The sequence below is a fragment of the Sciurus carolinensis genome, chromosome 9 (assembly GCF_902686445.1).
Source record: "Sciurus carolinensis chromosome 9, mSciCar1.2, whole genome shotgun sequence".
Taxonomy (NCBI): Eukaryota; Metazoa; Chordata; class Mammalia; order Rodentia; family Sciuridae; genus Sciurus; species Sciurus carolinensis.
In genome coordinates this window covers 20,182,258-20,204,454 of record NC_062221.1, presented here as the reverse complement: position 1 = coordinate 20,204,454, position 22,197 = coordinate 20,182,258, and the positions used below count along the sequence as shown (strand labels likewise).

The 22,197-nt window shown below is 36.8% G+C and overlaps 1 protein-coding gene across 4 annotated transcripts in view; it reads left to right on the top strand.

Annotated features, from left to right (window-relative positions):
* Ppp2r3a (protein phosphatase 2 regulatory subunit B''alpha) overlaps nucleotides 1-22,197 on the top strand; it is a 164,568-nt gene that overhangs the window by 65,538 nt on the left and 76,833 nt on the right. For all 4 annotated transcript variants that reach the window (XM_047564958.1, XM_047564957.1, XM_047564959.1 and 1 more), the window contains 2 exons: nucleotides 2,477-2,580; nucleotides 11,676-11,778. In XM_047564958.1, coding sequence (XP_047420914.1) covers nucleotides 2,477-2,580; nucleotides 11,676-11,778 — 207 coding nt within the window. The remainder of the gene's footprint in view (nucleotides 1-2,476; nucleotides 2,581-11,675; nucleotides 11,779-22,197) is intronic.

Here is a 22,197-nt window from a genome sequence, read left to right as displayed (position 1 = left end):
TAAAAAAAAAAAAAAACCCTCACACTGGCTTATTCTCTTGTTCTCTCCTGTGTTACTAGTAGTTCTATTTTGTCACTTTCAGATTAATATTTTCTTTTTAGTTTATCAATCCACTTGCTGTCTTAATTCTTTGATTTTTTAAGTAGATGCACACCAGCCATGCATTCCTTAAATACTCAAATTGTAATGTCTACAACCCTTGCCATTCACTGTCCTTATCCTTTTTTCCCTTTTGCCATGTTCTCCAAGGGCTTGACACCTTCATGTTGTAACACTAAGGTACTCAGGGTTCCCCACTATTAGAAAAGGCTGACCTTTTCCAGTCTCCTTCAAAACATTTTCATTGTGTATCTTCTCTCTTAGGGATTTACCTTTGGATCAAGTGTATGTGTTAATGTCTTAGCGATTAACTACTTGTGAGCTGACATGTGCATTTTATCAGAAATTCTGTGGGGAAAAAACCCTCAGTTCAAGAGAATGAAAGTTGTTAATAGAGGAAGTTATCCCACAGGAGGTGATAAACACATAAACACACAGTCCCTGAAGTGTATGAGCTAAGGCTGGTAACTGTTTCCCAAGTTTAAGCTCTAAGAGTCCTGATCCTTCAAATTCTGAAAAATTCATGAATGACTCTAGTGAGAGGAGTTTCAAGACCTTTGGCAAGCCATTTCCAGTCTCTCCCTGCACTTTCTGGTTTTGTAGCTCCCGCCCCCCGCCCAACCCCCATAATGTGAACCGTTCTTTCAGTTTCTCCAACAGTTGCCAGTAGCCCATCACTAAGGCACTCTTAAGAGTATTTCCTTGGCAACCCACTCTGCATGAAAGGAGAGACAGGGAGTTGGGAGGTAAATTTGACAGTTCACACACCCAAAGCATATTAATTGTTAGCTTTGTACCTTGGCAATCATAATTTATACAATAAACAAAGCCACATTGTTGTTAAGCAATACCTTTCTCTCATTTCTGGCCTTGATAAGTATTCAACCTTTGGAACTTAAGAAGTCTTTAAATTCTACTGTGCTTGCAGAACATGCTTTAGTGTCCCTGGAGGCAGCAGCCTCTTACTTCTGCCCTGTTCTTACCTCCCTTGGCCTGAATCTTGCTTTCCCTATTCTCATCCCTGTCATGAACCAGCAGCAGTCTTGGGTGGTGTCTCAGGATCACTAATGTTAGACTAGATACTCTTCCAGCTCCTTGGGGGATCCTCTGTGCACTGAAGCCTCACACCAGAAGCAATTTCACTTAAACCTAAGGTGGATACACATCTAATCTACCTCCAAAGAAGACTCTTCCCTCTGTAGAATGATGAGGGCTCAACAGATCCTGTATTTAATATGAGTAATATCTTTAACTTTTAACACATTGTCACTCTGAAGAGTTCTAGATTTGGGAATATATTTTCTGTGTATGTACAAAATTAGGAAGATTTGGACATTATTTCTCTACTATTTTTTTGTTTGTTTGTTTTTGTGTTGCTGGGGATTGAATCCCAGGGCCTTGTGCGTGCAAAGCAAGCACTTGGCCAACTAAGCTATATCCCCAACCCCATCTCTACTAATTTTTAAATAGTAGTAATTATAGGAAATAATTTTTTCCTCTAGGGAAAAAGCAGGTAAATTTACTAAGAACTCTTTTTTATAAGAGGAGGCCAATATTTTTTTTAATGAAAAGAAGAGCCCTTTTATTAAGGAAAGAAAAACATCAATACTTTTTAGGGTATTGAAAGTCTTCACATTCATTCCCAGTTCTTTTAAGACTTTTGGTGAATGAATATATATAATATGTAGTTACTTGTGGTAGCTCTAGCATTTTGATTTTTACCTTTTTATCTTTTACTTGAATTATAATCATTTAGATTTTAACCATCTAGGTTCCACCTCCCTTGGCAGTGTTGGGGATTAAACTATATTCCTAGCACTTTTTAGTTTTTATTTTGAGATAGGGTGTCATTAAATTTCCTAGACTGACCTTGAACTTGGAATTGTCTTACCTCAGCATCCTGAGTAGCTGACTTGATAACTGGTTTCTTGAACAATACAGGGTTTTCTGGTTCTTGAACCTGGAATTTAACTATAGGCAAAGAAGAAAAGTAGTAGAGTGTTTTAACACCAGGTGACTCCAGTGATAAAGACAACTATATTATTCTGCTCAAGATATTCATTCATTTCTTTTTCTTTGTAGAAGGTTGAAAATACATAAGAGTACCAGGCAGGGGAGAAGTCACTATAATGAACTTGGAAAAAAAAGTTGAATGGTTCTGTTTTCTTCACTAAGCATGTAATCCTCTCATTTTAATTCCTCTCTGTCCCTTTCTGAATCTATCCTTGTTGATATATTTGCCTATGCCCCAGTTGTGTTCACCCTGAGGCCATTCTGTTCACTGTGGCATGAAGGGGAAAAGCCATAAACACTTTTCTTTGGCCATGTTATCCCTTCCCCGCCTCTGGGCTTAGTCTGTATTGCTTTTTATTTGCAGATCTGTGGCTGTCCTCTCTATTGGAAAGCCCCCATGTTCAGGGCCGCAGGGGGAGAGAAGACAGGATTTGTATCAGCACCGTCATTCATTGCCTTGTGGAGAAAGTAAGTATGAGCAGTCATTCTGGGGCTAACAAGGAATTATGTGGTCCTCATAACATGCCTTATAAAGGTCACTTGTTTTATTCACTTTCCTTTTACCCTTTACTTCAATAAGGAAAATTTAGTGAATCACAACCATTTTCTTTGCCACAAGCCTTTACCTTACATGTCCTTAAACAGTACAATACATCTGCAGAAATATTTCTTTAATAGCTACTTAATAGTTTCTTAGTTTTACTTGTTAAATTTGGATCTCAGTATTTGAATCCAATAGCAATAAAAGTAAATAAAGATTCTCTTTTAAGGGGAGTAAACCACATGTATCACATGAAAAATACTATTCCTTTCTCATATAATCCAATATGGAATTATAACTAGTTAATTTATCAAAAATAACTGAATTCTAATAGATTTTAATCATTATTTTTTGAGAGTTCTAAATAACCAAAGAACTAGTATATTTATCAAGATATTCTTGAATTTTTTTTTTTTTTTTTTTTTTTGGGTGCTGGGGATCGAACCCAGGGCCTTGTGCTTGCAAGGCAAGCACTCTACCAACTGAGCTATCTCCCCAGCCCCAAGATATTCTTGAATTTTAACTGATAAATTTTCTTTAATTCAAACCGAATTTCTTCTTTTCTCTTTTACTCCTTTCTTTTTAAGGTATGATTTCTTAATATATTTATACATTTTAGGAAAATATCAATTCTTGTCCCCTCTTCCTCTTTAACTGTTTTTATCTTTTCTGGGCTATATACCCTTCCTTCTAGTAAACTATGTAGAAATGCTATTCAATTATTATTATCATATAAGATAAGTGTGCAATGTCAGCAGAATTCAACTTAGTTTCTTTCTGTTCCCTTTATACCACCTAAGGCAGTTGCATAATGCTTGAGAACATATTAGGTGATTAATAAATGTTTTCTTACTTTTAAAAGTCTAGCAGCAAGTCAAGTTCACTAGGTTCTTCCTTAAATTAGAACTAAAGGGTATATAAGACTGTTTCAGTTAATAAACTTTTTAAAAGAACTACATCCATGCTAAAAGTTAAATAAATGCTTCATTTTGTCTGGTGTATTTTAGCCATTTTGATCATGGAATAGTTCTGAGCTGTCCAAATACCAAGGAATAAAAGAGCCTGAGGAGAGCCATTACTCACACACCGCCTTATGACACTCCAAAGTCAGTTCCATAGTCAGTGTTCTATTGCTCCTGTAGCAAATAGAAAACAGGCTGATAAATAAGAAATGTCTTTCTGTTTTAAATGTGTGGAATTTCTTGGAGGCTAGAAATAAGAAAAAAAACAAAACAAAAAAACCCTAATGAGCAAGAGTAAAACTAGCAGAGAAACTGGCATTTGCCCTTGGAGTATTTTTTATTTCTGACAACCTACAACATGGGGGAAGAAAATAGATTGTAGGACCTGGAATAGTAGGAAGTCAGCTTGGACTCCCTTTCCTTTCCCCATTAACTAAGAAAGGATTTCTGCTAGATAGTATGATTTGTTTAAAAAATCAATAGATAAAAGTAGCAGAATTTAAGAACTTAAACATCATAGATGTTCTGGCTTCCATTCAGCTCACTTCTTTCACCCTTGTATGTATAGACTCTGAATAGGCCTCAGCTGGAGAATGAATCAGGTAAAGGAAAGGGAGATGACACAACTCTTGTCAGAGGTGGCTTTAGCCATTAAGATCAGTATTGTTGGCAAGAACCATCTAGTAATCTTGGAAAACAGCAAGAAGTGAATAATAATTATTTAAGAAAAGGCTATGATTGAGCTAGGAGATTGAAAAAGAAAATAATCTATTATTTGAGATACTAGAGCCAGAGACAAGAAATATAACCACTTATATTTTGTTTTGAATATTCTAGGACACTAAGTTTATGAACCTAAGGCTAACAGTAGCAAAGGAAAACTGGTACCCCACTTGATTTATCTCCATTTAACTGCTTAATATTAAGGAGAATCACAGCCAGTTTTTGGTTAGGACTATGTATACTGAGATAGGGAGGACATTTATATTGGTGGATAGAGCAGCAGTAGCTACAATAGCTATATTTCTTTATTGAGGTGAATCACCTTGAGGTATCCCTCAAAAGCTCCTATTAATGCAGGAGCATTCAGAGGTGAAATGGCTGCATTGTGAGAGTCATAACCTCATCCTATCCTCATTTAAATGGATTGAGTAGGTGGTAACTGTAGGCAGGTGAGGAGTGGCTGGGGGAGGTGGGTCACGGGGTTTTGTCCTGGAAAGGTTCATCTTCCCTGTGGACCCTTCCCACCCACCTCTCTCTGTTGCTGGGTCCCTCCATGAACTGAGCAGCTTTCCTCTGCTGGGTACTTTCCCAATTATGATGAGTATTCCCAATTAAGATCAGTATTATTGGCAAGAACCATCTAGTAATCTTGGAAAACAGCAAGAAGTAAATAATAATTATTTAAGAAAAGGCTATGATTGAGCTAGGAGATTGAAAAAGAAAATAATCTATTATTTGAGATACTAGAGCCCGAGTATCAAGCCCACCTTGAGCCCAGGGCAATAGCATCAGCATCTTTGGGCTGAGATCTCTGAAACCATGAAGCCTAAATAAATTTCTCCTCTAAGTAGTTCTTGTTGGGTATTTTGGTCACAGGGACAGAAAAACTAACTTAAAACAAATATGTAAGTGTGTCTATATTAAAATGTCCTGGTCGGGTACTTAAATGGTTTGGGTGCCCTCTAGTGGGGACTCCTCTCTGAACTCTTAAAATGCCTTTTAAAAACTAGACTGCTTTAAGAGAGACAGACCCAGGTATAGCTATTTGGGGAGAGTAGCAGCTAAGAATGATGCTTTGAGTTACCACCTGACCTAGGAAAAAATGTGTTTAGATTTTTTGCAAACTACCCTTTGCATAAAGCAACTTAGGCCCAAGTATAGCATATGAAAATTTTCAAGCACAAAAAATAACTGGCATATAATGATATAGCATTAAAACATTTTGGCTTATACATAGGAATGCTGACTTGCTCCAATAATATAGAGTTTTTAAAAATAAAATCAAATATAAAAGTCATAAATATTAGGGTAAATAATTTCCTTCCTGTCCGAGTGCTAAGGAGTTGGAGGCTTCAGTATTTCTCCTACAAGTGATTTTAGAACGAACACCTTAAAGTTCTTTCCCCCTACTTCTTCTGTTCCCCTCCTTTCCTAGAACTACTGCCCATTTTATATCTATACTCTTGACATCTCTTTCTCCTACAGTCAGACATTTTTTGGGGAAAGACGTGGCTCCTCAGCTTTTTAAGTTCCTAGAATTCCAGCTTTGGGGCAGAACTCCTCTCACATGGAGTAGTAGTATTGCTCAGCTTTGCTATGCTTTTACCCTTTTATATTAGTGTGTTATTTGTCCACTAACAGAACAATATTTTATCTTAAAAACATTATGGTCAGTGTACAACACCAGTGTAAAATAGCTACCTTTACCTTCATCCTTCAGTTTTTATGACTTTTTTATCTCCTTTTCTCCTGCCATATAGAGTTTATCAGTCAGTAGAATTAGCAGAAAATTGTAATTCACCTTTTCTCTGTATCTCATGGTTCTAATAGCAAAAAGTCATCCCGGATTTGTCTTTGTTGTCTTTGAGTATCTCTCATGTATCATATTGCTACTGTATTTAATAGTACTATCCTTTTTTTCTAAATAATCTCTTTTTCAAAGACCTCACTGCCTTTCTGTTGTCACCATCCCACCTACTTTCTAATCCTAAGAGGTGATTTTCATTTGCACCTATTGCTCTGCACTGATTTTTTTCTAAAACATGCTTATTTAACTTCACAGGCCTTAAATGATAAGGAAATAAATACAAAAATTACATGACTGGGGGTGTAGTTCAGTGATAGAGCACGTGCCTAGCATGTGTGAGGCACTGGGTTCAATCCTCAGCACCACATAAAAATAACTAAAATAAAGGTATTGTGTCTATCTACAACTAAAAAAAAACTAAAAATCATACTATAGTTCTAATAATCATAAATGAAGTCAGTTAAATATATGTCTGTTAGATTGTTAATATGCTTTGAGAGTCTTCTGTATAAGTCATTAAGCCATGTACTTTGGATGAAAAGAACTACAACAGTTCCTTTTATATATTTTTAATATATTACACATATATATTACACATATATAATATATGTAAAATATATGTACACATAGAAATATATACATATATATAAATTGGGCAAAGATCAGTAAAGAATTTAGTTGTCAGAGAAGAGTTTTTGAAAGAGGTATGTTATAAGCTAGGTCTTAAAAGAATTAGCAGCATTAAGATGACAAAATTGGGAATGGGTTTCCTAGGAGAACAGAACACTATGAGAGTTACACAGGTAAAACTAAATGTAACTCAGACCAGTTGCCTGGAGTGAAAGTTCGTTTAGCAAAATCATGAGACAGGTAAATAGTCAGGCTCCAGGCTAATTACAGAGGGCCTTAAATGCCCATTGTAGGTATGTTAGTCAGCTTTGTGTCACTGTGACAAAATACCTGAGATAGAGAACTTAAAAGTAGAAAAGATTCAGTTTGACTCAGTTTCAGAGGTTTCAGTCCATGGTCACTTGGCCCCATCTCCTTATGGACCTATAGTGAGGTTGAACAGAACAGCCAGGAGCATGTAGTACAGCAAGGCTGCTCACCTCATGGCAACCAAGAAGCAAAGAGAGAGCCCTCCCCACAAACCCACTAAGCTATATATCCATAAATGAATTAATCCATTGATAAGGTCCCAGACCTCATGGTTCTATCATCTCCTGAAGGTCCCACCTCTGGATACTGCTGCACTATGGACCACACCTTTAGCACATGAACTTTTAGAGTTCATTTAAGGCCCAATCTATAAATTTTCACCCATGACCCCTAAAAACTCATGTCCATCTCACAGTGTAAAATACATTCCGTTTATCCCAAGATGCCGGGGTCTTAAGCCCCCTTGCTCTTCTCGACCAGCGGCAAGGGAAGGGGACACTCCCCAACAAGGCCAGACTGGGATAGGTAGGGCCGACTGACTGCCCACTCCCAGCCCTCGGGCGGAGGACAATCAGAAGTGTCAGGGAGACCAGTCACAGCAGGAACTGTTTATTGAGGAAATCACACAGCTTTTATGTAGGGTGGGGGCTAGGCGGGAACCAATCAGCTTAAAGGTCAGCAAGGCATGGGCGGTTCACGCAGGTGAGAGGCTCATAGGACTATATGGCAAACACGAGCTGATCACATTCATGAAACTGTTGTTAACCAATCCCTGATGGTGGTCCGATTTATCGTCATTAACCTTTGAAACTGCCTTTGAGCCTTGATCTAGCTCACTCGCCAGGGAGTAAGGAGTCAGGCTGAGTTAGTTAATGTGTCATTAGTCCCAACACCAACAATCCCCATAGTCTTAACAGTTCCAGCATTTTTCAGAAGTCTAAATCTGAAAATCTCCTCTGAAACTCAAGGCAAACTCTTAGCTGTAAATCCCCCTAAAAATCAACAAACACATTACATACTTTAAGCATACAGTGGTGGTTCAGATATAAGGTAAACATTTCCATTCCAAAATGGAGAAATAGGGGCATAGAAAGGAGGGATGGGATCATAAGACTGAAACCAAACAGGGCAAATATTGAGTTCTATAACTTCATGTCTAGCATCTGAGCACACAGTGATGTGATGTGAGGTTCAAGGACTTGGGCATGCCTACTCCTGTGGTCTTGCTGGCTGTAGCCCACATGGCCACTCTCTTGGGCTGGCTCTTCTCACTCCATGCAGCATCCCTTGGCAGGCATTGCACATTCCTGGCATCTCTTAACTTTCTGGAGTCTCCACTGCAGCTTGGGCTTCTCTCTTACAACTTTACACATCACGCTCTCAGGGTCTGCCTGCAGGGACTCTGACACTGCCACATATTGCCTGGCCTCCCAGGCTTTCCTGTGGAATTTCAGTGAAAGCCTCAGTGACCTTACAACTTTTACATTCTACATGCCTACAAAACCAACACCACATGTATGACTCCCAAGTTCTGGGAGTACTATCTGGGCCTCCTTGATACATGACTGCTGTGGCCTCTGAGGGCCAGGGCAACTAAATAAATCCCAGGGAAACCATTTGTTAGGCAACCCTATGTGAGCAAAGCACTCAAGGTTTCCCTTCTCAACACAGTCTTTGGGGAGAGTTTTACATCCTTGAGGCTGTGGTGGGTGGGATATTTCTCATTTGATTTGTCTTGTTACAAAACACTTCATTTTAATGACACTTGTCTCTTATACAACCATACCCTCCTTGATTGCAACTTACAGGTACTTCTTTCCTGGCCAAGGTGCCAGTTTATCAAATCTTTCCACTGTCTTTTGCTCCTGATTTTCACTGTCAATCTGGCTAAAATAGTCAGAAATATCTGTGCTATAACCTAAATGTCATGGTACCTTGAAATGTCCTCTGCCAGATTAGTTAGTCCATCACCTTTAAACTTGGCCTCACACAAAGTCTCAGGGCATGGCCAAAATGTAGACAAGTTATTTGCCAGAAGGTAACATGAATGGCTTCTAGTCATATTCCCAGTTAGAACCTTCATTTCCATCTGAATCCTCATGAGCTTGGCCTTTACTTTGCATTCCTATCAGTATTCAGGTCTTCTGAGCTCCCAGCAGAATTAGCCCAGTAACCTCTCCTTACAGCATTTTCAAATGTCTCTAGTCTGCATCTCTAAACTTTTCCAAATCCTTCTCGTAAGCCAATTCCAGCTGAACCACATTATCATGTATAGTTACAGCAACAACCCCACCCATTTCCTTGTACCAATTTTCTGTTAGTCACTTTTACATTGCTGTGACAAAATACTTGAGATAAACAACTTACAAGGAGGGAATAATTTACTTTGGCTCATGGTTTCAGAAGTTTCAGTTCATGGTCAATTGACCCCATCACTTTCTGGGCCTTTGGGAAGAAGCAGAACATCATGGCTGGGAACAAATGGTAGAGCAAAACTGCTTACTTGCTCACCTCATGGCATCCAGGAAGCAAAGAGAGAAAGCTTGCTTTTATAACAAAACCTCTCCTCCAAAACCCATTAAGCTTTGAATCTGTAAATGGATTGGTCCACTGATTAGGTCAGAGCCCCATGATTCATTCATCTTCTGAGGCCCCACCTGTGAATACTGCTGCATCATGGACCAAGCCTTTAATGCATGAGCTTTTGGAAGACATTTAAAATCAACCCATTATGGTAGGTTTATGCCTATAAGAGGTAGAGAGCTACTGAACATTTTTCAATAAGGAAATTATGTCATCCACATCTGTTTTAGAATGGTGAATCATCTGTTACACGAGGTTGAATGTGTACTGAACCCTGTTATGACCCTCTTCCCTTTGGCAGTCTCAACATGAATTTAAAAGGGATTGAACCTGATAATACAATGGAAATAGAAAGGAAGAAACCTTTCTATGTGGTTTAGAACCTAAATTCCTCAGGACTCCAGCATTCCCATTCTGTATTCCAACACCTAATGGTCCCAGCTAGAAACTTGGGAATTGTCATGGATTTCATACTTCCTCTCACCCTAAACACCTATCAACTACCATGTCCTTAAATGGTAATGTGTACCTTTCTCTCCATCTCCCACTAGTATCCATGCTCAGGTTCTCATTGTTTCTTGTTTAATATTTCTGAAAAACACATCTGATATTGTCACTGTCCAAGTTAAAATTCTCTCTTGGAGTAGACTGAAGTTCAGGCTTCTTGATCTGACCTTAGAGGCCTCCTGCACACATCCCCTTTTCTTACCATCTCTGCAGTGTTGCCCAAATGTTCTGTGCATCACACACCAAGCATTTGTACCTACTTGCCTCCTTACCATAATGCCCTTCCTTCCTACTTCACTTTCCAGGGAATCTTTCTGGCCTCCTCCATAAATACCCTGTGCAAATTACTTCTTTTTTGGCCGTTCTTCATAGTATAATTTTATTGGTAACTAAACACTAGATTGTAACACTAGACTGTAAACTCCTTACAGGGCATAATACTGTGTTTTATTTTCTTTGTTTCTCATACATTCTCAAGGCCAGCTGTAATACTTGGCACATAGTTAGTATTCAATAAATTATTAATGAAGGATAACAAGAAAAATTGGAGACTAATTGGTTGTGAAGAATAAGGAAAAGAAATAAGTCTTAAGTGACTTCAAAGAGTCAAACCCAGATAACTAAGAATGGTACCACCATTCTTACAAAAATAGATGTCCAGGATAAGGACTAACTTTTGAGAAATTCTAAAGTTGGTTTTCAGTATTTCAACTTTGCTATCAGAGTATAGTCCCCAAATGGAAATGTCTAGCAAATATTCGGAGGTAAGAATTCTTGGAACTGAGAAGAACTATTAAAGCACTTATTATTTTAAGCCTGTTCCTTTAGAGTCTAATTTCAAAAGCCACCTGTCAGCTTAGCCTTGAATATCTGTCAACCTGGGTAAACAGAACTTTATGCCTTGTGTAGTGCATAGTGGTCCATCTGAGGTATGTGTACCCTCCTTGCTATTGGCCAGCTTAGAAGTTCTGGGTCCCAATGTTCTGTGCTAAACTGAATGGACATTTTCCCCCAGTGTTTGTTTGTTTGTTTGTTTTTGTTTTTGTTTTGTTTTGTTTTGTGGTGCTGGGAATTGAACCCAGGGCTTTGTGCTTGCAAGGCAAGCTCTCTACCAACTGAGCTATATCCCCACACCCCCCCTCCAGTGTATTTTAATAACATATTTTATCTGCACTAGTTCAGTTGACTCTTTGATCTCAGCCTCAGAAGCATTGTTAGAATAATATACCATTTTGTTATTGAGCTTTTAAGATATCCCTTTAACAAAATCAAAAGCATGGATTTCTTTGAAAAGCAAGCAATTATACTGGGGGTAGCTTAGTGGTAGAGTACTTGCTTAGTGTTCACAAGGCCCTGGGTTCAGTTCCCCGCCCCACAAAAAGAAAATAGTACTTGATTCTTAATCTAAGTGGCCTTCAGATCAGACTGAAATGACCAGCCATTTATGTTTTAGTCCTTGTTTAGAGTAGCAGATCTTCCTAAGCAGTTGTTTCTTTTGTAGGTTGCTGAATAACCATCATGATGATGCCTCTAAGTTTATCTGTCTTCTAGCAAAACCCAGCTGCAGCTCTCTAGAACAGGAGGATTTCATCCCTTTACTTCAGGTAATTTATATTTCTTTCAAAAATGGGTTATATTTTTTGGAGTTTTAGAGGTTTTTAAAATTTTTTTGCAACTGTAATACCAATTAAGTTAAACAAATCTATAGACCAACTTTCTTGAAAAGTGGTTTTTTTCACTTCTTTTAGCAGTACAATCCTTTTGTTAAACAAAATCTAAAACAAAACTCAGCATAAAATAGATAAAACAGGGCTACTCCCGCTGAAACAGGGGAGAGGAGCCATTCAGCAACTCCCTTCCCATCCACAGCAATTACCTTCTGAAATTGTGGAATTCATTTATATAACATGGAAAATACTGCCATCAAATATAGTTAAAAACCTAGTAGGAAGCAAGAAATGGTTGTGGAGAAACCAGACCATGTCATGAGCCATGGGATTTTCCATCAGTGTGCCTTGATTCATTAAGTACAATTCTAAAATGGTTGGTTTTTTGATTTTTCAACCTGACTTATGTGAAACAAAGAATAGGAAGAAGGGAGAGAAGAAACTAGAATCAAACTCCCTAAGAACTTCAGAAAAAGTTTTTATCAGACTGTAAGCATAGACAGGAGTAAGAAAAACTACTTAAGAAAGAAAAAAGACAAAACCTCTAAGAGCACTCCAGGCTGGGAGTAATTTGGAATAAGGTCAATAGTCTCCAGTCTTATTATCAGATTTCAGCCAAGATCAGTAATTTATATCATTACCATAAACTGTTTTTACTCATCCAGAAAATTCACTTTATGGAGCATCTTTCACTGATAGAACCAAATAAATGAAAGAGTAGTAGTTTCTCATTTTTCCATTTCTGTTTATGAAACTTTAATACACAGAATATACTCTACTAAACTTTAATATATAATACCTTATGTGTTATATACTCGCATTATTATTTATGTGCAAAGGATAAGTCTCAAACATGACTAATCTCAGATCTATAAGAAGTATAAGTTTTTGATTTTCTGTAATCATTTGAAATGTTCTCACTTTAACCTTCATATACTAGGCTAGAGGAAAATTTTAACCTTCTTGGGGTTCCCTCAACCTGGAACTATGCCATAGTTCTGACATGGTGCTAAGGCATTAGCATTGTGGGTTACTATTGAGACACTAGTCATCCCTGGTCAGAAGATGCCTTCAGATCCAGAGGGTCCTTGCTGAATCTGTGCCATACTTCAGCCCAAAATCTTTGATGTACCACGTATCTATTTTCTCTTGAGATTTTAGCTGCTTTCCTGGGACTGTTGATGGACACAGTACTTTTATTTTATTTATTTACTTATTTATGTGGTGCTGAGGCTTGAACCCAGCGCCTCACACATGCCATGCAAGTGCTGTGCCACTGAGCCACAACCCAGGCCCAACTTCACTTTCACACAGTGAGATCCTATAATCTGCAGAAATCTTCATCCTGTCATGTTCCTTTATGCTTCCTTGTCTTTGCCCACAGATATGCTTCCCTTCCCATTAGGTGTATATTATAGGCTCATGTGCAGGGTCCACAAGTATTTGACCTAGCTGACCTCTGTTAAGGTTAAAGGGAAAGATAATTCCATCAGAAATAGCCTACTTGGGGAGTATTTCTATCTAGGCCTTCCCATGAGAATCAGGTACATATCAGTTTTGGATCCATTTTTGCTAAAGTATGTTTCATGTCCTGAGATATTGCTTGTTAATATTTTTCATTTTGTGTCTAAATATTTGGTTTTCCTAAGGAGAGCACAAATTCTTTGAAGAATTTGTTCTCTTCATTCCTATTGAGTTCATTCACTTCATTGATTTAGATATTCTAGTAAATCCTCATTGGCTGTTAGTGAGGAAGCATTAAGAAAGACACAGAAATAACTTGGTTATGATTTTTTAAAATTTAAAATCATGGCTATTTTTTACATTTTATGTAAATATATGCACATAAAATACCTAAAGGTAACCATTAAGCTGATTTTTAATAGCATATGACATATATTTTTACTTACAATAATAACTATCCATGTTTAAAAGATGAAGTTTGGTTCTCATTGGCTTTGGTTATTCTTAGACTCATATGTGATTTTGTTGCCTTCAAAAAAAAAAAACCCTCATGAGCTGAGCACAATGGTACACGCCTATAATCGCAGCAAACTTGGGAGGCTGAGGCAAGAAGATCACAAGTTCAAAGCCAGCCTCAGCAACTTACCAAGGCCCTAAGTAATTTAGTGAGACCCTGTCTCAAATAAAAAATAAAAAACAGACTGTTTATGTGGCTCAGTGGTTAGTGTCCTGGGTTCAATCCCTGGAACAAACAACAACAAAAAATATTCATGAGGATGAGAATTCTTTTTTTTTTTTTTTTTTTTTTTTTTGCAGTGCTGGGGATTGAACCCAGCAAGGCAAGCACTCTACCAATTGATCTATATCCCCAGCCCGAGAATTCTTAATAGGTTTTTTGTTTAATCAATATACATAAAAGTCAACCTGCATATTCCTGTGGAATCTCAGATATTTAGTATTTGAACAACATTGCTAAAACTTCAGGTTTTATTTTTCTCTTTTTACTCCCCCTCCTCACCCTCTAGATTCTTTTTTTTTATGAGATACATTTTATTTTTATTATTTGTTCTTTTGAGATATACATGACAGTAGAGTATATTTTGATACATTATACATACAGAGTATAACTTCCCATTCTTCTCCACATAATGTGGAGTTACACTGGTTGCATACTTATATATGAACATAGGAAAGTTATGTCTGATTCATTCTACTGTCTTTCCTATTCCCATCCCTTCTCCCTTCCCTTCATTCCCCTTTATCAAATCCAATGAACTTCTATTCTCTAACCTGCCCCTTTATTGTGAGTCAGCATCCACCTATCAGATAAAATATTTGACCTTTGGTTTTTTTGGGATTGGCTTATTTCACTTAGCATGATAGTCTCCAGTTCCATCCATTTACTGGCAAATGCCATAATTTCATTCTTCTTTATCGCTGAGTAGTAGTCGCTGAGTAATATTATGTATGTATACCACATTTCCTTTATCCATTCATCTGTTGAAGGGTACCTAGACTGATTCCATAGCTTGGCTTTTGTGAATTGAGCTGCTATAAACATTGATGTGACTACATCACTATAGTATACTAATTATAAGTCCTTTGGGTATATGCCAGGATGTGGGATAACTGGGTCAAATGTAGTTCCACTCCAAGTTTTCTGAGGAATCTCCATAGTACTTTCCAGAGTGGTTGCACCAATTTGCAGTTCCAACAGAAATGTATGAGTGTGCCTTTTCCTCCACATCCTCATCAACATTTATTGTTACTTGTGTTCTTGATAATTGCCATTCTGACTGGAGTGAGATGAAATCTGTGTAGTTTTAATTTGCATTTATCTTTTCATCTTTGCTAGAGATGTTGAACATTTTTTCATTTATTTGTTTACTGACTAGATTTCTTCTTCTGTAAAGTGCCTAGTCATTTCCTTTGCTCATTTATTGATTGGGTTATTTGGGTGTTTTTTGTTTTTTTGTTTTTTTGGTTTTTTGGTTTTTTTGGTGTTGAGTTGTTTTGCGTTCTTTATGTATCCTGGAGATTAATGCTCTGAGGTGCAGGTAGCAAAGATTTTCTCCCACTCTATAAGCTCTCTCTTCATGTTCTTGATTGTTTCCTTTGCTGTGAAGAAGGTTTTTAGTTTGATACCATCCATTTATTCTTGATTTTACTTTTTGTGCTTCAGGAGCTTTGTTGAGGAATTCAGTTCCTAAGCCAACGTAATGGAGAGTTGGGCCTACATTTTCTTCTAGTAGGCAAAGAGACTCTGGTCTAATGCCTAGGTCCTTGATCCACTTTGAGTTTTGTGCAGGGTGAGAGATAGGGACTTAATTTTGTTTGGCTACATATCAATTTTTGGTATGTTTTTGGCACCTTTGTTTAGTATGAAATAACTTATTTTTGTGGGTTTGTTTCTGTGTCTTATATTCCGTACCATTGGTCTTCATGTCTGCTTTGGTGCCAACACCATGCTGGTTTTTTGCTGTTTGGATTGTTGATGGACCTTTATTAATCTTTATTAATTAAGTTATATATATGTGGTGCTGAGAATCAAACCCAGTGCCTCACGCGTGCTAGGCAAGCGCTCTACCGCTGAAGTACAACCCTGCCCCATCATGCTGCTTTTGTTACTATAGATCCGTAGTATAATTTAAAGTCTGGTATCATGATGCCTTCTGCTTTGCTTTTCTCACTAAGGCTTGCTTTGGCTATTCTGAGTCTCTTATTTTTCCAAATGAATTTCATGACTAGTTTTTCTATTTATATGAAGAACATCATTGGAATTTTAATAGGAATTGCATTAAATATGTATAGCACTTTTAGTAATATGACTATTTGATAAAATTAAGTCTGTCTATCCAAGATCACAGAGAGGTTTTCATCTTCTAAGGTCTTCTTCAATTTCTTTCTTTAGTGTTCTAGTTTTCATTGTAGAGTCTTTCACCTCTTTTGTTAGATCGAGTCCCCAATTTTTTTTCTTGAGGCTATTGTGAATAGGGGTAGTTTTCCTAATTTCTCTTTCAATTGATTCATCACTGATACATAGGAATACATTTGATTTGTGGGTGTTGATTTTATATCCTGCTACTTTGCTGAAATCATTTATGAGTTGTAGAAGTTTTCTGGTGAAGTTTTTGGGTCTTCTAAATATAGAATCATATCATCAGCAAATAGGGATAGTTTGAGTTATTTTTTTCCTCTTCATATCCCTTTAATTTCTTTCTTCTGCCTAATTGCTCCAGTAGAGTTTCTGGGACTGTGTTGAACAGAAGTAGTGAAAGAGGGCATCCCTGTTTTGTTCCCATTTTTAGAGGAAATGTTTTCAGTTTTTCTCCATTTAAAATGATGTTGACCTGGGTTTAGCATATATAGCTTTTACAATATTGAGGTATGTTCCTACTATCCCTAGTTTTTTCTATATTCATTCTTGACTCAGCTTTCACCCATGCAAACTACATCTTTTGGGATTTTTCTGAATAGCTTTGGTTGGGTCTGGCCAATAAGAAATGCTGCTAGTAGATGGAAGGGGAGAGAGGAGAAGTTGATATATCTTCCCCACTCTTTGCTTCAGCACAGTAACTCTAGCCTTCTATAATACAGCCTCTGCACAATTCCTTATCCTTTGGCCCTAGGGATAATAACAGTATCCTCCTCTGGCTAGTTTCTATATGTTTTGCCATTTCCTTGTTTGCTCCCTTAACAATAATATAACCTAATAATGCATCTCAATGCCTTAGACAAACAAGAACAAATCAAACTGTAAATGAGTAGAAGGAAGGAACTAATAAAGAACAAAGCAGAAATGAATGAAATAGAGACTAAAAGAACAATACAAAGAATCAGTGAAACTAAGTCAGTTCTTTGGAAAAATAAAATTGACAAACCTTTAACTAAACTAGTGAATAAAGAGAGAAGTTCCAAATAAATAAGATTAGAGATGAAATAGGAGACATTGTAATAATTACCACTAAAATTCAAAGAATCATTAGGGAATATATGGAAAAACTATGTGCCAATAAATGGGAAAATTTGGAAGAAATGGATAAATTTCTGGGCACATATGACCTACTGAAATTGAACCAAAAGGATATAAAACATCTCACAGATGAATAACAAGTAATGAGATTGAAGCAGTAATAAAAAGTCTCCCGACAAAGAAAAGCCAAGAACTGGATTGAGTCATTGCTGAATTGACCAAACTTGTAAAGAAGAACTAATACCAGTGCTCCTCAGGTTATTTGATAAAATAGAAAGGGAGGGAACCCTTCCAAACTCATTCTACAAAGCCAATATTATCCTGCTACCAGAACTTGATAGGACACAACAAAAGAAGAAAACTGTAGACCAATATCCCTGATGAACATAGAAGCAAAAATCCTCAGCCAAATACCTGCAAATAGAATTCAAATAGCACACTAAACAGATCATACACTATGATCGAGTTGGTTTTATTCCAGGGATGCAAGGATGGTTTAACAAATCAATAAACATAATATAGCACATAAGTAGACCCAAGGATAAAAACCACATGATCATCTCAATAGATGCAGAAAAAGCCTTTCATAAAAATCAGAATCCCATTATGATAAAAGCCCTGAATAAGTTAACTATAAAAATAATCATACCGTGACATAATAAAAACTATATATGACATACACATAGCCAACATCATATTGTATGATATTTCCTCTAAAATTAAGGAACAACACATAGGTGTCCACTCTCAGCACTCTTATTCACTATCATACTAGAAATTCTGGACAGAGAAACAAGCAAGAGAAAGAAATAAAAAGTCACATAAATAGAAAAGGAAGGAGTCAAATATCACTGTTTGCAGATGATGTGATTCTGTATACACATAATATCCTAAATACTTTACCAAAAGACTCTTAGTACTGATAAACAAGTTCAATAAAGTGGCAGAGTACAAAATCAACATGCAACAATCAGTATCTTTTCTATATACCAATAATGAACTCACTGAAAAAAACATCAGGAAAGCAATTCCATTCAAAGTAGCCCACCCCTCCCATACACACATACACATAAAAAGATCCCTAAGAATAACTTAGGTAAGAATGTAAAAGACCTCTACAATGAAACACTGAAGAAAGAAATAGAAGAAGACTCTAGAAGGTGGAAAGACCTCTCATGTTCTTGAATTGGGAGAATTAACATTGTTAAATGGCCATACTACTGAAAGTAGTCTACAGATTCAGTGCTATCCCCCAAAGAATACCAATGACATTCTTCACAGAACTAGAAAAAAAAATCCTAAAAGTTGTACAGAAACACAAATAGCCAAAAGAGTCCTGAGCAAAAATAGTAGTGCTGGAAGCATCTTAACACCTGATTTCAGAATATATTACAGAACCTTAACAGCAAAAATAGCATGGTATTGGCATAAAAATAAGACTTGTAGACCAAAGGAATAGAATAGAGGACCCAGATATAAATCCACACAATTTCAGCCATCTGATTAGACAAAGGTGCCAAAAGCATACATGGATAAAGAACTATCTCTTCAGGGCTGGAGATACAGCTCAGTTGGTAGAGTACTTGCCTAGCACGCACAAGGTCCTGGGTTCAATCCCCAGCACCACCACGAAAAAAAAAGAACTCTCTTCAACAAATTGTTCTAGGAAAACCGGATATTCAAATGTAGAAGATTGAAACTAGACCCCATCTCTTACCCTATACAAAAACTCAACTCAAAATAAATAAAAGACCTTCATATAAGACCTGAAAATATGAAATAACTAAAAGAAAATATGGGGGAAATCCTGAGAGATATTGGGACAGGTAGTGATTTACTGGGTGACTCCATTTGCCCAGGAAACAAAAGTAAGACTTGACAAATGAGATTACATGAAATTAAAAAACTTCTGCACAACACAGTGAAAAGACAACCTGCAGAATGAAAGAAAATCTTTGCCAGCTACTCATCTATCAGAGGATTAATATCTAGCATATATTTTAGTTTTTTTATTATTAAAATCTTTATTTTTATAGACTGCATTTTGATTCATTGTATACAAATGAGGTACAGCTTTTCATTTCTGTGGTTGTACACAATGTAGATTCACACCATTCATGTAATCATACATATACATAGGGTAATACTATCTGTTTCATTCTACTAATTTTCTGTCCCCCACCCCATTTTCCTCTATACCATCCAAAGTTCCTTCATTCTTCTCTTCCCCCTGCCACCCACCCCTCATTATATATTATCATACTCTTATCAGAGAGCATTCAGCCTTTGGTTTTTTTGGGCTTGGCCTATTTCACTTAGTGTGATATTCTCCAACTTCATCCATTTACCAGCAAATGCCATAATTTTATTCTTTATGACTGAGAAATTCCATTGTGTATATATACCACAGTTTCTTTATCCATTCATCAATTGAAGGGCATCTAGGTTGGTTCCACAGTCTAGCTATTGTGAATTGAGCTGCTTTGAACATTGATGTGGCTGCATCACTATAGTATGCTGATTTTAAGTCCTTTGGGTATAAATCAATGAGTGGTATAGCTGGGTCAAATGGTGGGTCCATTCCAAGTTTTCTGAGGAATCTCCATTCTGCTTTCCAGAGTGGCTGCACCAATTTGCAACTCTATCAGTAATGTATCAGTGTGCCTGTTCCCCACATCCACACCAACACTTATTATTGCTTGTGTTCTTGATAATAGCCATTCTAATTGGAGTTAGATGAAATCTTAGGGTGGTTTTAATTTGCATTTCTCTAATTACTAGGGATGATGAGCACTTTTTCATATATTTGTTGATCACCTGTATATCTTCTGCGAAATATCTGTCCATTTCCTTAGCCCATTTATTGATTGGGTTCTTTGTATTTTTGGTGGAAAGTTTTTAAAGTTCTTTATAAACTTTGGAGATGAGTGCTCTGTCTAAAGTGTGTGTGGAAGTAGCATATATTTTAAAAACTAAAAAAACTTAACAAAAAGTAATATCCAGCCAATAAATGGGAAAATAAGCTGAGCAGTTTTAAAAATATACTTCAAGAACGAGGAAGTATAAATGGTCAATAAATATATAAAAAATGTTCAATATCTTTAGTCTTCAGAGAAATGCAAATCAAAACTGCATTGCAGTTCCACCTCTTCCCAGTCAGAATAGCTGTTATAACAACAATGACAACAAATACTGTCAAGGGTGTGGAGGAAAAGGCACCCTTTTACACTGTTGGTGGGAATCCTTAGGATACCCACTATGGAAAAAGGAGTATGGAAATTCCTTGAAAAACTAAAAATAGAACTTTTATATGAAGTAACTGTACCACTACTGAGCATATATCCAAAGGAAGTGATGTCAGCATACAGAAGAAACACCTGCATACCCATGTTTACTGTGGCATTATTCACAACAGCCAAATTATGGAAACAGCCTAGGTACCCATCAAGAGATGAATGAATAAAGAAAACATGGTATATATACACAGCAGAGGTTTATTCAGCCACAAAGAATGAAATCTTGCCATTTGCAGGAAAATGGATGGAACCAGAAGACATATGTTAAGTGAAATGAACCAGACAGAGAAAGATAAATACAGGAGATATATGTATTCAAAATAATGAGAGACAAGGAAAGGAACTGTCACAGATTGGAAGAGACCAATGAGACATAAAAACTAAATGCAGCCAGGCACCTTGGTGCACATCTGTAATCTCAACTACTCCAGAGGCTAAGGCAAGAGTGTAGCAAGTTCAAGGCCAGCCTCAGCAACTTAGCAAGACCCTATCTTAAAATTAAGTTTTGGGGCATATAGCCTAGTAGTAGAATACCCCTGGGTTCAGTTCTCAGTATAGTAAAAACTGAATGTACTATAGGATACTAGAACAGAAAAAAATGGTGAAATTTGAATAAGGTCTGTAGTTTAGTATTGTATCATCATTCATTTCCTGGTTTCAGTCATTGTACTGTGGTCTGTGAGCTGTTATGGGAAGCTAGAAGAAGGGCCTAGAAAATTTTTCTGTAATTTTTTTTGCAACTTACCTGTGAGTTCAAATTGTTTTTAGATTAAAAACAAATTATAAGATTCCCTGGCTGTAGACTATGTCAGTAGGTACGTATAGCTAACAGCTGTGAAGAAACAGAGACAGCTGATGTTTGTCCATTGATGACTATCCAATAAATAGATTATATCTATGTTGCCATTATAGTTGCCTCTGGTTATTAACAATAATAATCTCTAATAGATTCGCTAGGCTCAAAGTACTTTCAAATTCTGATTAGAAAATAAAAAGTATTTCAAGGTTTTAATTATTATATTATAATAATTGTTAAGGACAAGATAACAAATTTTAAAACAAATAAAATTCTAAATTACAAAGGGAATTTTCCACATTTCTCTTTTAATAAAAACTGATGGACATTAGCTGGCTCACATATCTTAACATAGATTTCAACTGCATGGATTTTTTGTTTGTTTTTCAAAAACTTCTCATGCCTGTAGATTAAGAATGAGAACCATTCTCATTGACTTCTGTCAATCCTTTTTGTGTAAATAATACTTAACAACTTCTGTCAAAATCCATCAGATGAATTTCCTTGACATTTCTTTTTTTTTTTCCTTTTTTCTTTCCTGGTACCGGAGATTGAATTCAGGGGCACTTGACCACTGAACCACATCCCCAGCCCTATTTTGTATTTTATTTAGAGAAAGGGTCTCACTGAGTTGCTCAGTGCCTCACTTTTGCTGAGACTGACTTTGAACTCTTGATCTTCCTGCCTCAGTCTCCTGAGCCACTGGGATTATAGGCATGCGCTCCTTGACATTTCTTGATGTGTTAGAATTATAGTGTATACTTCTAACACATTTGATTCACAAATCATAAAATATAACTAAATTAAAGCATACTATGCATACAATC